The sequence below is a fragment of the Chenopodium album genome, chromosome 14 (genome assembly GCF_948465745.1).
Source record: "Chenopodium album chromosome 14, dcCheAlbu1.1, whole genome shotgun sequence".
NCBI lineage: Eukaryota > Viridiplantae > Streptophyta > Magnoliopsida > Caryophyllales > Amaranthaceae > Chenopodium > Chenopodium album.
In genome coordinates this window covers 4,785,813-4,801,891 of record NC_137847.1, presented here as the reverse complement: position 1 = coordinate 4,801,891, position 16,079 = coordinate 4,785,813, and the positions used below count along the sequence as shown (strand labels likewise).

At 33.2% G+C, this 16,079-nt stretch overlaps 1 protein-coding gene across 1 annotated transcript; it reads left to right on the top strand.

Moving 5' to 3' along the window:
* The first annotated feature begins 980 nt into the window (after positions 1–980).
* LOC145577646 (branched-chain-amino-acid aminotransferase 2, chloroplastic-like) lies at positions 981–9,874 on the top strand. The gene is made up of 9 exons (XM_081635125.1): positions 981–1,165; positions 2,056–2,236; positions 7,475–7,651; positions 7,769–7,900; positions 7,991–8,089; positions 8,382–8,498; positions 8,725–8,820; positions 8,995–9,107; positions 9,757–9,874. The coding sequence occupies exons 1-9, from the start codon at positions 1,128–1,130 to the stop codon at positions 9,872–9,874; spliced, it is 1,071 nt and encodes a 356-aa protein (XP_081491251.1). The 5' UTR covers positions 981–1,127.
* The last annotated feature ends 6,205 nt before the right edge of the window (positions 9,875–16,079 follow it).

Here is a 16,079-nt window from a genome sequence, read left to right as displayed (position 1 = left end):
AAGTGCGCATGCAAATCCTTCAAAACATTTATTTCGAGCCCAAATTCATTGATATCTACCTCCGATCCAACTCAAACTACCTCTTCATCCAACTTGTTATTACCCATGACTATGAATACAAATACAAGACCTTCAAATTCATGGGTTAACTAAATTTTATTTATTTTTTTTTTTTTTAAGGTGAAGATCGAGAATAGCACCTTAGTTGCATTGATAGGTTATATAAATCAATCCTGGACTTCAACTATTAGCTTAAGTTTTTAGTAGTTTAGTTGATTCTTTAGCATAGTATTAAGAGCCAACGTGACATAATAGTCACTGGTGTGAATCTTATTCACCCTTCTTTTTAAAGTTGAATAATATTAAGCGCTGGATATGGTGAAACCCATGCTACATCCACACTTTAAATCCAATGAACTTTTATGTGTGGAGTCGTGATAAAGTATACTAATAATACCAGTTAATTAAATAAACACTCAATTGAACTATAACTTCTTCTTTTAGATTAAAGTTGCAAATCTGTTAACTATTTCTTTTATTTATTTTGTCCCTCGTGCTTAATTTGGTAGTCTGATATTGTTAGTTAAATTCACAAAATTATCCTCACCGACAACGAGCCATGGTTCTTTATATCAATTAATATATGATTAAAAATTTTCACAAAAGATATTCTCAACCCATAATATTCTTGACAATAAAAATGTTTTTGTTTGATGCTCGTATAGATTTTTTTTTCTTCTTCTTATCCCAAATAATAATGGAATTGTTAAATTGGAGGGGATTTTAATAAATTCCATCATTCCATCATTTCCACAAAATATTAATTAATACTCTCCTTGCAGGAATATATTCCTCCTCCATAGTCTTAACTTTAATTTTAAAAATACCATAAAATAAACATGATCTATAATAAACTCTAACATGTATTACGTGTTAGAATAAACATTTTTTTTTTTTTTTTGAAAGGAAGACGTGTTAGAATAAACTTAATTATTTATATATAAAAATAAAGTTATATATACCGAGCATATGCACCAAACTACTATCATATCACATCTTTCTTCAAATCTCCTGCACTGACATTCTTTCCTACTATAACAAGCAAATTTTAAGTGTTTGTTTCATTTATGGCGACAATATCATCTTCAATTTCTGCTGAGTTCAGGTGAATTTTTTTATTTTTATTATTATTATTATTATTATTATTATTATTATTATTTCTTTCGTTTTTGCCTACCTCTTTAATTTTAACTTAATTTCTTTTTATGCTTGTACTCTGGTTGAAATGCAACTTCATACTACTGGGAAATATTACGGAGTATAAGGTTATTGTAACACGACGTCTACAATGAATTTATACTTTGTTTTATGAACTAATCACTTTACTATAAAGGAAAATGTCCATTTTAATTTGGTGCATGACGTATGGCATAACTCTAAATGTACTACGTACGAGGGCAAAGAGATTGGTATGAATAGTATAAAAATTCAAATGTTGCAATATTTATGAAAAAGAGGAAATACTAACTTTAATCACTAATTAACCAATACTTGCATACAAAAAATGTTATCATGTAACCCTTGTTAAATTATTAGTTTTAATTTATTGATATTTTCTTAATATTAAAATATCACATTTTAAACTAGTTGATGATTAAAAGTAAACTGTAACATACACTTCTTACAAATATAATTTAGAATAGAGGAAGGTTTAAGTTGATAGTCGTGGAAGCTACGAAGTTCAAATAAAGGAAGCTACAAAATTGGTTACATTTTATTTCTTTCCGTGCTGACCACACCATGTGATTGGGGCTACTTATAGGGGTTACTTATTCAGGGATATGATATTTAATCGGTCGGGTTACTAAATCGGTCAAGGTTTACTTATTCAGGGATTACTTAGTCGATTAGAGGTTACTCAGTAGACCAGGGTTACTTATAGGGATTACTCTTATTAATAACCCCAGCCATACGGTGTGGTACTAGCTACATACATATAAAAATTTAGGTATTTATTTAATTTGTTGATTTTGCCATTGACAACCATGTTACTAGTGGTGAGAATGGGTACGCAGAAATCGACTGGGACAATATAGGATTCAGCCTAACACCCACAGATTATATGTACAAGATGAAGTGTTCCAAAGATGACGAGTTTACGCTTATAGAGGCTAATCTAATTCCATATGGAAACATTGAGTTGAGCCCTGCTGCTGGTGTTTTGAACTATGGCCAGGTACTTATCTATTGGGATCATTATATCCTTGTAAATAGTTTTTATTACCCTTAGTTTATTTAGTGCTTTGGGCTTGTATATTATATTTTGTCTTGTAATTAAAGGCCCATGTGTTGTACTTTTAGGTTGTAATATATTAGCCTTCTACCGACATAGAAAGAAAAGAGAACATTTTCTATTTCTCTACATGGTATCAGGCCATTGCGGCTAGGGCAAATTTATTTTATTTTTTTTTTTCTCTTCTCTATGGCAGAAGGAGACAAGAACAAAGATGCTGAGCGAATTAGCACTACTTCTCCTTATTATCTTGGATCAAATGATGGTCCAGGAAACATCATTACTCCTATTGTTTTTCGTGGGAATAACTATGAGGAATGGTCGAGATCAATTCGGCTTTCTCTAATGTCTAGGCGGAAGTTTGAGTTTCTTGACGGGTCGATCGAGAAACCAACAAATACAAAGCATCTTGTTGATTGGCGATGTGTACAAGCTACGCTAGTACAATGGATCTTAAACACAATTGATCCTTCGGTGAAGAAAACGATTCCTTACTTTGAGGAGGGTAAGCCCTTGTGGGATGTTTTGAAGCGTCGTTTTGATGTTGGCAATGGACCAAGGAAGCAACAACTTAAGGCAGCCTTGGCAGAGTGCAAGCAATCTAATACAATGTCTGTGGCTGATTACTTTGGTATGCTACAGCCTCTTTGGGATGAGTTGGCTACATACAATCCCCCTCCGACGTGCAAATGCGGTAAGTGTACTTGTGACTTGGGTGAGCAGTTTCTGGCTCGTTTGAATGAGGATCGTTTCCATGATTTCTTGTATGGAATCAATGAAGAGTTATTTGGTACAGTGAGGTCCAACCTCTTGGCACAAGACCCACTTCCATCCCTTGATCGTGCTTATCAAGCAATGTTGCAGGAAGAAAGACTAAAATCTTCTTCTCGGGTAAAGGCCGAACGTGATGATGTGATGACTCTTGCTGTAAAATCACACCCTCAATCTCGAGGTATGAATCGCTCTACTTATAAAGAAAAATCTGATTTATTGTGCTCATATTGTCATAAAAATGGGCACCTAGTTGCTAAATGTTTTGTCAAGAATGGGTATCCCGAGTGGTGGGGTGATCGTCCTCGTGGTGGTAAAGGTGTGGGACGTGCAGTGGTTAGTGACAGAGGGGATAGTGGAGGTGATGGCACTGGACAACACTCTTCTGGTTTGTCTATTGGTCAAGGACGTGGTGCTGCAGAGGTGTATGCTGTTGGGGCAGCATCATCGTCGTCTTCGAATACATCAGGTGCTCCAGCATTTCCAGGGATGACAACTTCTCAATGGCAAACTTTCCTTGACATGCTTGGTAATGCAAATAAATCAACTGATGATCGATTAATTGGTGAGTCCTCTAATACTTGGATAATTGATACGGGGGCCTCTAATCATGTAACGGGTAATCTTAATCTATTGACCAATGTGACAGAGATGACGGAGTGTCCAATTGGACTCCCTGATGGTAAGAAGGCAAGTTCATCAAAATGTGGCAAAGTGCATTTGGGTCATGGTTTGACCCTTGATAATGTATTATATGTTCCAAAATTGAATTGCAACTTAATTTCTGTGACCCATCTTGCTGATGATATAAATTGTGTTGTACAATTTGCTAAAAATTTGTGCATTATACAGGACCGCATTACCAGGACCCTGATTGGAGTCGGTGAACGACGGGATGGACTCTACTACTTTCGTGATGTTCCAAATATTCGAGCTTTAAGTGTGGATGGGAAGATATCTTCGGAGTTGTGGCATCAAAGATTGGGACATCCCTCCGATAAAGTAGTTCGGTCTCTTCCCTTTATTGCTAGTTCTGGTTATGTATGTGATAAGGCATGTAATGTTTGTCATCAAGCTAAACAAACTAGAAACCCTTTTCCTATTAGTGATAGTAGGGCAAATCATTGTTTTGAAATGATACATTGTGACCTTTGGGGGCCATATCGTACCCCTTCATCTTGTGGTGCTAAATATTTTTTGACTCTTGTCGATGATTATTCTAGAGCTGTTTGGGTTATTTTGTTGATCAATAAAACCGAGGTTTATCAAATGTTTACATCTTTTTTTGCCATGATTAGTAGACAATTTAATGCCAAAGTGAAATTTGTTCGGAGTGATAATGGTACAGAATTTAATTGTATGAAGGGTTATTTTGCCGAACATGGAATCTTATTTCAAACATCTTGTGTAGATACCCCTCAACAAAATGGTAGAGTTGAACGAAAACACCGTCATATTTTAAATGTGGGACGTGCTTTGCGTTTTCAAGGTCATTTACCTATCGAATTTTGGGGGGAATGTATTTTGGCAGCAGGGTATCTAATAAATCGTACTCCATCTAGTTTGCTTGACTATAAAACTCCTTATGAAATCTTGTTTGGTACTCCACCCTCTTATGCCGAATTACGTGTTTTTGGGTCATTATGTTATGCTCATAATCACAAATCAAAGGGTGATAAGTTTAGTAGTCGGAGTAGGCGATGTGTTTTTGTGGGATACCCTCATGGTAAGAAAGGATGGAAATTATTTGATATTGATACGGGTGATTATTTTGTTTCTCGTGATGTTAAGTTTTATGAGCATGAATTTCCTTATGCCACTGTGTTGAGTAAACAAGAACATGATCATGTTATTAGTCCTTTGATTGGAACTGTTGATGATGACTTTGCATATGAACCTATTGCTTTTGATGATTTAAGTCATGATAATGCAAATGCACGTGGGCCACATATTGATGAGCAAGTTCATGTTGATAATAATGGGCATATTAATGATTATCATGATCAAAATATTGATGAGGGGGGTGCACTTAGTATTGAAAATGTGGGTGATATTAGTGGAGAGGTAACTAATGGTTTGGGTGGCAATATTGCTGCCACGGAGATGGTAGGCAGTACAGGGGGCTGGCAGCCTATAAATAGTGAAAAGGGGATTACAAAGTCAGTAGAGGAGGTGTTGAAAGAGGCGCCTAAGGAGGGTGATTTAGGTCGTGGTTTAAGGACTAAGAATCGGTCGGTGAAGCTACGTGATTATGTTGTTAAAACTGTGAGAAAAGTGAGTCCATCCTCGTCCGCAAGTTCATCGTCTTCATGTCATTCCTCAGGTATGCCTTATCCTATAGCACATTTTGTAAATTGTGACCGATTTTCTTTGGGGCACAAAAATTTTCTTGCAGCTGTGACAACAGGTTGTGAGCCTCGTTCTTTCAAGGAAGCTATGAAAGACCCAGATTGGCGTGTTTCTATGCAAAAAGAAATTCAAGCTCTAGAAGATAATGGGACATGGAGTATGGAGACCCTTCCTCCCGGGAAGCGTGCTCTAGGTAGTAGATGGGTCTACAAGGTGAAATATCACTCTGACGGTAGAATTGAGCGACTTAAGTCGCGCTTGGTAGTGTTTGGTAACCATCAGGTAGAGGGTATTGATTACACTGATACTTTCGCTCCTGTGGCCAAAATGGTTACTATTCGTACTTTTCTCGCCGTAGCTGCAGCAAAGAATTGGGAGTTACATCAGATGGATGTACATAATGCTTTTTTGCATGGGGACCTCTCAGAAGAGGTGTATATGAAATTACCTCCAGGATTTTCAGGTGGAAATTCAAACCAAGTGTGTAGACTACGGAAATCATTGTATGGGTTGAAGCAGGCACCTAGGTGTTGGTTCTCCAAATTGGCAACATCTTTGAAGAAATATGGTTTTCGTCAGTCTTATTCTGACTATTCCTTGTTTACTCTTCATCGGGGTAAGGTTCAAATTAATGTTCTTGTTTATGTGGATGATTTGATAATTTCTGGAAATAATTCCGCTGCTCTTTCAGATTTTAAGAATTATTTGAGCTCTTGCTTCCATATGAAAGATCTAGGAGTGCTTAAGTATTTTTTGGGTATTGAGGTGGCTCGTAATCAGGAGGGTATTTTTCTTTGTCAGCGAAAATACACTCTTGATATCATTTCTGAGGCTGGGATGTTAGGGGCTAAACCAGCAAGTTTTCCAATGGAACAGAACCATCAATTAGGTCGTAGTGTGAGTCCATTGTTGGTGGATGTTGAGAAATATAGGCGTTTGGTGGGTAGACTTATTTATCTTGCTTTCACTCGCCCAGATTTGGCTTTTTCTGTACATATTTTGTCTCAATTTTTGAATGAACCACGTCAAGATCATTGGGAAGCAGCTTTACGTGTGGTCCGATACTTGAAGGGGACTCCTGGTCAAGGGATTCTTCTTCGTTCGGATAGTGATCTTTGCTTATCTGGTTGGTGTGACTCAGATTGGGCAAGTTGTCCACTTACTCGACGATCGGTTTCTGGTTGGTTGGTTTTTCTTGGCCGTTCCCCTATTTCATGGAAGACTAAGAAACAAGTGACTGTTTCTCGATCCTCGGCTGAGGCCGAGTACCGTTCTATGGCAGCAGCGACATGTGAGCTTAAGTGGCTCAAAGGTTTATTGGATAGTCTCGGAGTTCGGCACCCTCGTGCCATGGCCTTGTATTGCGATAGTCAGTCTGCTCTTTATCTTGCCAAAAATCCCGTTTTTCATGAAAGAACAAAGCATATTGAAGTAGATTGTCACTTCTTACGGGATGCTATTATGGATGGCACTATTAGCACCTCTCATGTTTCTACGAAATTGCAATTAGCGGATATTTTTACTAAAGCTTTGGGTAAGCAACAATTTGATTTTCTTCTTAACAAGTTGGGCATTTTTGATTTGCATGCTCCAACTTGAGGGAGGGTATTGGGATCATTATATCCTTGTAAATAGTTTTTATTACCCTTAGTTTATTTAGTGCTTTGGGCTTGTATATTATATTTTGTCTTGTAATTAAAGGCCCATGTGTTGTACTTTTAGGTTGTAATATATTAGCCTTCTACCGACATAGAAAGAAAAGAGAACATTTTCTATTTCTCTACATTATCTATGTTCCTCGAACTCTGGTATCAATTATTTATGTGTGACATGGATACATATGGTACATGGTACCGTATGTATCAAAGTGTCGAACAAGGTATTTTGTGAAAATTAATCTTGACTTGGAGTATCGAGGATCTGAGATGGCATGTACTTGAAGTGATTGAAATGAAGAGTTCGAATAACATAGGCCACATTAATTAAATGGGACAATATTTTGTTTAGCTAATTTCTCTATCTCCTCATCTAGCTAATAGTTGTAGCTTCGTGTTTGCGAAGGGTCTATTTGAGGGAATGAAAGCAATAAGGAGAGAAGATGGGAAGCTAGTCTTATTCAGACCCGAAGAAAACGCGTTACGCATGAAAATAGGCGCCGAAAGAATGTGCATGCCTTCTCCTTCTGTTGATCAATTCGTTGATGCAGTGAAGCAAACTGTACTTGCTAATAAACGATGGGTGTGTGAAGAATTATTATTATTCTACCCTTTTTGTGAAAGTAATTAACATAAAATGTTTAAGAATCTGATTCTTAATTATTGTTTGATAGTTTTTTGTTTTTGTATAATGTAACAGATTCCTCCTCCAGGGAAAGGCTCACTTTACATTAGACCTTTGCTTCTAGGAACTGGACCGATCCTCGGTCTATCCCCGGCTCCTGAGTACACCTTCCTTATCTATGCTTCTCCTGTTCGCAATTATTTTAAGGTAACTTCTACTCTTATGTACATATGTTTTGGTATGGAGTTAATTAATTAAGTACAAAAAAATTAAATCGCGTTCATTCTTTTACAAAAGGAAGGAAGCACGGCTTTGAACTTGTATGTTGAGGATCAATTTGATCGTGCATCTCGTGGTGGTTCTGGTGGTGTGAAATCGATTACCAACTATGCGCCAGTAAGCAATTTAAAATCAAATTAAAACTTTAATAGTTGTTAAATGCGGGTCTGGACTGCACCTGCAAATCAAGAGAGAGACTCCACTTTACAAGTCCAAAGGAGGTTTTATATCCCAAAACCATATGACAATAGGATGTTTAGTAGCCCCTTAGTCTTATAAAGTGTTTTGACTCTCTTAACTTTTATAAATGAGGGACACTTACATGTGTTATTTGATAGGATATACTTCAACAATAGTAAACCATTGTAACAATATATTTGTTGGTATCTCTTGATTTGTAATTTTTCAGGTTTTGAAACCTATGACTAAGGCAAAAGACAGAGGATTTTCGGATGTCCTATATCTTGATTCTGTGAGCGGAAAATATATTGAGGAAGTTTCTTCTTGCAATATTTTTATTGTCAAGGTTAATCATCTTAACGCAGTTAATACATGTACCCATCATTAATTCCTAAATATTATTATACTTGCCATTTTTGTCAATTGAATGCTTTTATATACATCTTGGAGTAGATAGTTTTCAAAAACTACAATATACATAAATGTATTTCTTGAATTCTTATCCACGAGTTTGAATGAATCAAGAGTAAGATGATTCAATTGAAAATTCGTACTTTCCATTCTTATTGTAGGATAAAATAATATCGACCCCAACTATAAATGGCACCATTCTCCCTGGAATAACAAGGAAAACCATCATTAATATTGCTTGTGATCATGGTTTTAAGGTATGTCATCTTATACTAAATTTTAACCGATAATGATTGAAAATTCTATAGTACTTGTTTGAAATATGAATACCATAATGTTTGAAAATTCTATATTATACCTAGTATGATTATTAGTGCAATTGTTACTATTGTGTTACTCGTGGCAATACTTAACTAGTACAATGCATTCAGGTTGAAGAACGACAAATTGCTCTGGAGGAATTGCTCGAAGCAGACGAAGTTTTTTGCACCGGAACTGCTGTTGTAGTTGTACCCGTGGGAAGCATTACATACCAAGGCAAAAGGTGTCCATGTTTAGAGTTCTTCTATTGTTTTTAATTTGGAAAATTTGTCTAGAAGGGACATATATGTTCACTATTTGTGTGGAAGGATCTTATATAATTAAAGTGGCCTAAAAAGACCTTATAGGTTTATTTTGTTGTTTGGGGGGACATTAAGGTCGGAATTCGACAATAATTGACTTTTTTTTCTCCGACGTTGACCTCTCATGTGACCTTAAAAAATAACCTCCTTTTTTTTTTCAACGATTTCCCTACAATTCCTCCTTTTCTCTTCTAATCCCCAAATGACACAAATCAAAATAAGAAAATTTGAGGGAAATCATGAAAAAAAAGGAGGTCATTTTTTAAGGTCACGTAAGAGGTCAATGTCGGAAAAAGAAGTCAATTATTGCCGGATTTCGACCTCAAAGTCCCCCAAACAACAAAATCAACTTATAAGGTTCTTTTAAACCAATTTAAACATATAAGGTCGTTTCACACAAAATAGTGAACATATATGTCCCTCTAGACAAATTTTTCTTTTAATTTTAATCAATTATAGCCTTATATGTAGGCAATTAATGAGAAATCAAAGAGAGGGTTTCACTAATTTACTTGATGGAAATTAAAACTATTTTCAAAGCATGATGAATTTTTTGTGTAAATGTTGCAGGGTAGAATACAATACAACAGATACAAATTCAGTGAGTAAGAAGTTGTTGACAACATTTGTCACGATTCAAAATGGTCAGGTTGAAGACATCCATGGTTGGCTAGTTGAAATTAATTAATTAAGGTGTATTGTTTCTTCTAAGCATGAAACAACCCTTCAAAACTTCAATTGAACAAATGTAGTTCAATACTCGATTGTATTTCGCAAATTTTCTTGTAGATGAAATCAAGCTATGAAGATCATGTTATTTGATACACTAGTAAGGCTAGGTGGTTTAATAATAATAATAATAATTCTTCAGTTTATTTAGTAAGGGCATTTGGTGGTTGAATTTGGGTTGAATTTAACCCTTCACTCAGTTTGCCATAAAATATCTGAATTCATTGTTTTTGGCGAAAGATCGAGGTGAAGGTGGGTGGTGGTTTTGGTGAGCTTTAAGCCTTGTTCTTTTGAGCTTGTAGGCAGAGCAGAGTAGGGGTCAGCAGAGCAGAGCAGATTATATTTCAGCACAGCAGAGCAGATTTCAGGATAGCAGAGCAAAGCCGAGCAGAATAGCGCAGATTTCGACATTATTATTATTATTATTATTATTATTATTATTAAGCATTGATTTAAGTGAGTGAAAACATAAATAAATGTGTACCATATTTAACATATGTTAATAGTAGAAAGATAAAAGACAATAGTTTAACATCTTCAAATTATTACAACCGCATATCAAAATAGAAACATAATTAGATAAGAGTTTAACATCGTGGTGAATTCATCATCTACTTCCATATGATCGTCATTTTCATCATCTTCATTGTCGCTTTGATCTTCATTGTCACTTTGATCTATATTGTTATCATATATTTTAAAACACACAATTATTTTGCAGTTTTTATTTTATTTTATTTTTATATCATTGGTTAATATTATTCAATAAAATTATGTATTTAGTATTATTATAAAATATTAAGTATTTCTTTTCAAACAAAAAAAAAATATTAAGTATTAATATTCCCTAAAAAATATTAACTGTTCGTTATTATTATTTTCTGCAAATAGTAGAAATTGTTATTATTTTTATTTCAAAAAAAAAAATAGAAATTGTTAATATTAGTTATTTTTAATAATTTTTTTTAAAGATTGTTATAATTATTAGAAATTATTAATTAATAATATTATTAAATATTAATTCTTAATATTTTGAATTATTAATTATTATTATGAATAATAAATATTAATTATTATTATTATTATTATTAATTATATAATTATTTTTAATATTAATAATTATATAATTATTTTTAATATTAATAATTATTATAATTATTTAAAATAATAAATTATTATCACTAATACAATAATTATTATTATTGAATATAAATTATTATTATTGATATTATTAATTATTATTTGAAAATATAGCAGAGCAGAGCAAAGCAGAGCTCTAAAGAACGGGGCCTTATGGAGGTATTTAGTGGTTTGGGTAAGTAGGTGAGGCTGCTAGATTTTTTTTTTTTGGTGTTCTACCCGGTTCACCCTTTGGGCTAATTCTGATTCGGGGATCAGCTCTGTGTGGTGAGGTTCCATTCCCCTCCCAATTGTTCTTGTGGGGGATCGAACGCGGGTCCTCCCAATCAAGTATAGTCTCAATCACCACTACACCAATAATCAATTGGTAGGCTGGTAGATATAGGTTGTTAGATTACATTCTCCTAATGTAACAACCTGTATTTTTGAAGGTTAATTAATTTAATTTAAATTATATTAATGGCTTAAATGTGTCCTAATTTCATCAATTTCATTATTAATTAAAGAAAGTTGACACTCCTAAATAAATCGACCTTCCCCAAAATAACTAAACTTCACTCCTCTCTCCTAAACCCTAGCTTCTATCGTTAACTTGTTAACTTTTAAAGGGCTTTTATCGGATTTTGCCGGTGGAAAGCCCCAATCTAAGTTTTGTTTTTGCTTTTTATTTGTTTTTAGCATATGATAATGGTTCCTGTGTTTGAGAGAAACTTGTCTCCCTTAAAGGGTTTTTCTCCTTCGAAAAATAAGATTTTTTCAATCTTTTTCAAAAAAAGATGTTTGTCGAATTCTTTCGAAAGACAAGGTGTTCTCTACACTTAGAATAGTATCAGGTTATGCCAAGCTACGATTGTTATTGATCACTCGGATTTAGGTTACAAAATTTTTACAAGAATTTTCTTCATCTTAAAATTACAAAGCGACGACGAATACACTCAAAAAGTTGTATTAAATGGCGAATTGATAATGTGCTGAATTGTTATATCTATTTATTTGGATTCTTAGTCATTCCCCAAATAATTCTTGTTTGATTTTGTTAAATCTATTTTTTTTTGTCTTTAATTGTCAATTGTAGATACCGTACGACTTTAATTAATGAAAATTAGTGTCCTTTGGACTTCTTTAAAAAAATAATGTGAAACGATTTTCTTAATTAAAGTTATTACACTTAAATAATTTATAGCTTTAAATGTTTATATGGAACAAATAATTATCCTTAAACAAAGTACAATTTTGGATTTTGAAAGTTACTTATCTAATATTCTTATAGAGTATTCTCCTAAACTACTTTGAATTATTAAGTTATGATTGTTTATGAAAGTTAAGTTATTACATTATATTATACTAGTAGTTTGTGCTTGCAATGCGTGCTTGATTTTTGCTAAAATCCATGTAATCATCATCCTTAAAATATTTATATTTAAAATTGTAGAATGAATATCCGAGTTGGGTATATACCTCTAAAAATGTTAACAGATCGGATTCGGGTTGGATGGAATCTCACCCACATCCACCACCATCTGTCACCTGCCACTCGCCTAACCCATTACCCGCATCCAATCTATAGGGAATGATAATTATTAAAATATCTTATTTTATGCATATATCATGGTTATCTGTGTTAAATTCTTGTTCTACTGGTGATTATAACACATTTTCGATTAATTTTCAAAATTATCTGGTCCACTTTCCAATGTATGATTCATGCTTAAAGAAGCTAATTGTTGGCCTGTTGCGAGAGCTTGAAAGTTAAGTAGATAATTGAATGATAATGCAAACCTAAATGGAAGTCCATACCTGTGCAAACATTACAGTTAGTAATTAATTCATGATATGATAAAAAAAAAAACTAAGGGTCTGTTTACTTTAGCTTAATTTCAGTTCAGTTTAGCTCCTAATTTTCTTCTCTCATAAATTTTCATTTCAGCTCTATTCAGTTCCGTTCAGTTCAGTTTAGCTCCAATTAGTTCAGTACAGTTTCAGCTCAGCTCACTTCAATAAATGTGAACAGGCCCTAAAATGTGATTACAACCTAATACGAAGTATATTATTGAGGGTTTTTGAGTGATAATTTATTTTTTATTTTTTATTTCAAATAATTAACCCCTTCTTAACATTCTACTGACTCTAAGGTGGTAGTACGAATGTTAGTGACCGGATTAAAATCAAACTAACTCTCCTTACGTTTATATTTTCAGAAAATGTAAATTAAAGCTCTCATCATCACAGGCCAAAATTGGGAGATTACATTTAATCAATGCTATGAGAGGCAAGCCAGGTGGTGGACTGGACAGCAAACTACGGGGTGTTGGTTCCGTGGTGTTGCTTGGTCAAAGCTAATCCCTGAGAATGCGAGGGTAGTCTAGTCCTTGTGAACTACTAGGTGTCTTAGTACTTTTTTGCTCTTTGTTTTTTTTTTTTTTTTTGTTTGCCCCTCTCGTTCACCCCATATATATATATATTATATATATATATATATATATATTTTGAGAGAGTTGAGATGTACCGAGAAAGATATTATAATGAAAATGATGAATAGGATCTTGATCGTACAAATGAATCCAACGATTCACATTTCATCAGCACATAGGATACATTTAGTACAATTGTTATGCTCATTTAATTCAAAAATTATGCATGTACATTTAATTAAAAAATCATGCATATTTTTTTTCACTTTTATTTCTCCCTTTGTTTATCATTGACGAACTATCTCTCTCTTTCCATTATTAGAGATGATTGAGAAAGTAATTGTGGCTATGAAATACTGGCAAGAGTTGCAACACCAATAATAACGATTAATCGGCCCAAGTTCAGATTATAAATAGAATCGCTTGAAGAATATTCAACAATATGCACATTAATTTAAAAGATATGCACCTTTAGTACAAAATATTTACACATTTAACTCAATCAATATGCACATATCATACAAAATATATGCACAACATTTTTACTAAAATAACGCATGTTCAGATTAAAATTTATGCGTGATTAGGTTTCACTATTGCTTCAATCTCTTGTATTCTTGTTGTTGTCCACGACTCACAAATTGTAGTCTTTGATTTAGTTATTTTTATTTTTTGAAATCTAAGAGAAAAAAGGTTGGAAAAAGAGATGAACATGAAGGAGAGAGAGAGAAAAAAAGGTGGGGAAAAGAGATGATCGGGAGAAAAAGAGAGTGATGAATGGGATTTTTTTTTTTTTTTTATATATATAATAGGATCTTTTAAATAGAGAGAGAAAAAAATAGAGAAGAGTGATGAATATGGAGAAAAGAGAGGGAGAGGAACATGGGAAAGAGAAAGGTAATTGGGAAAATAAGTTTTTAGATTATTTACAATTTTGTCATTAATGAAGCATGTAATGAGAGATATTAGATAATTTTATTTGGACGCATTAGATCATCAATTTGTTTTTATGATAAAAATTTTAATTTTAATTTTTTTTCAATATTTTTTTTATCAACAATTTTTAAATTTATAGCTACTAAAATTTAATCAGTGTTTATTATGCGGCTGAGCACACAGTGTGGCCGCTTTTAAAAAAAACAAAGTAACCCCTATATCATAGACAGAGGAACCCCCTTATTATACTTATTGAGTAACTCTTAAATAGCAGCGTGTGTGTCTGTTCTGTTCATCTTATTTTCACCGATTTCAGGCATAATAAGCTCAGATAAGTTAAGTTCAGGTTCAATAAGTTTTGATAAGGGTTATCCAAGTATAAATTACAACTAAAATAAGTTTTAATAAGATCTAATAAGTTCAGATAAGCTTAAATAAGTTAAGATATGATAAGTTCAAATCACTTAAAATTAGGTGAATAAAATACACCGTAACCCCTACAATACTTACAGAGTAACTTTTGTATTATCAACTAAGTAACCCCTTATAACCCTAACAAAGCAACCCATTTAACACTAAATGAGTAATTTTATAGTGACTTCTCATATCGTGTGATCTGCCACATATAAAAATTAGTATTCTTTATTTCTTTTATCTGAATGAGGAGAACAATGTGTTTTTTATAGCTTGTAAGATTAAAAGAAACACAAGATTTCAGATTAAAAAATTGGCAACTACTTCCCGTAGTCCTATACCCATTGTCCCATTCATACTTCTTTCACGCAGAAAATAATTAAATAAAAATAATTATTTGAACGTGCCCAAGTTTGAAGGATGGGAAGTAAAGTAGTTGGAGCACATATTCACAAATCAAAACTTCCAAAAAAAAAGTAGTGCATGATAATAATATTCGAGACGCATTAAGTGCATGATAAGTTGAAATAATTAAGTTCAATAACATAGTGCTAACAAGTTATCCATGATAAGTTAAAATAGTTAAGTTCAATAACAAAGTTTTATGGATAAAATCAAGTCAAATATAGCATATTCTAAATCTCAATAAGACCCATATAAATAGCCTCCGCTCAATAAAATGATATTTTTATATTAAAGAAAAAAAGTCTAAATATGATTTTAACTTTTTAAAGACAGTTATTTTATTTTTTTTTTTTTTTTAATTTTTAGCTATTGTATTTTATTGAAGACAACCTATTCATCAAACGCATGAAAGCATCTTCAGTCTTCACATTAAGGGTGGAAAAAAAAAAGGAATAAAATTAACATAAATTACATCCAATTGAGTCGAGTTGATGCTTAAAGCACATATTCACACACTTTTCGCAGAGATTGTTGTGAATAACTGCACTTTTTTCCCATAAAATATAATACACGACTTTTTTTAGTAGGAAAAAAAAAGATACCAATTACGAAGTTAAGTTTAACTATAAAGGCTTCCTCAAAAAAAAAAAAAAAAAGGTTCGATTTTTTGAGTGTAAATAGTTATAAGAGGACTCAAAGAAGACAAATTAAATAAGAGGGCCGGAAACAGTGTGTGGTTCCTACAGGTGTGGGTAACTTGCATTATACAGTTGTTTTGCGGAAAGAACATACTATACAAATTGTTAGAGATATGGGATATCGGAAAATATATGTGTGATATATTTTCCGTAGATATCA

What these genes read in the sequence shown, in the direction of transcription:
- LOC145577646 (XM_081635125.1), top strand. Translation starts at nt 1,128, where the DNA reads ATGGCGACAATATCATCTTCAATTTCTGCTGAGTTCAG. An exon ending in TACTTGCTAATAAACGATGG is followed by an intron (nt 7,652 to 7,768) that starts GTGTGTGAAGAA and finishes ATAATGTAACAG; the next exon opens with ATTCCTCCTCCAGGGAAAGG. An exon ending in CTGTTCGCAATTATTTTAAG is followed by an intron (nt 7,901 to 7,990) that starts GTAACTTCTACT and finishes CTTTTACAAAAG; the next exon opens with GAAGGAAGCACGGCTTTGAA.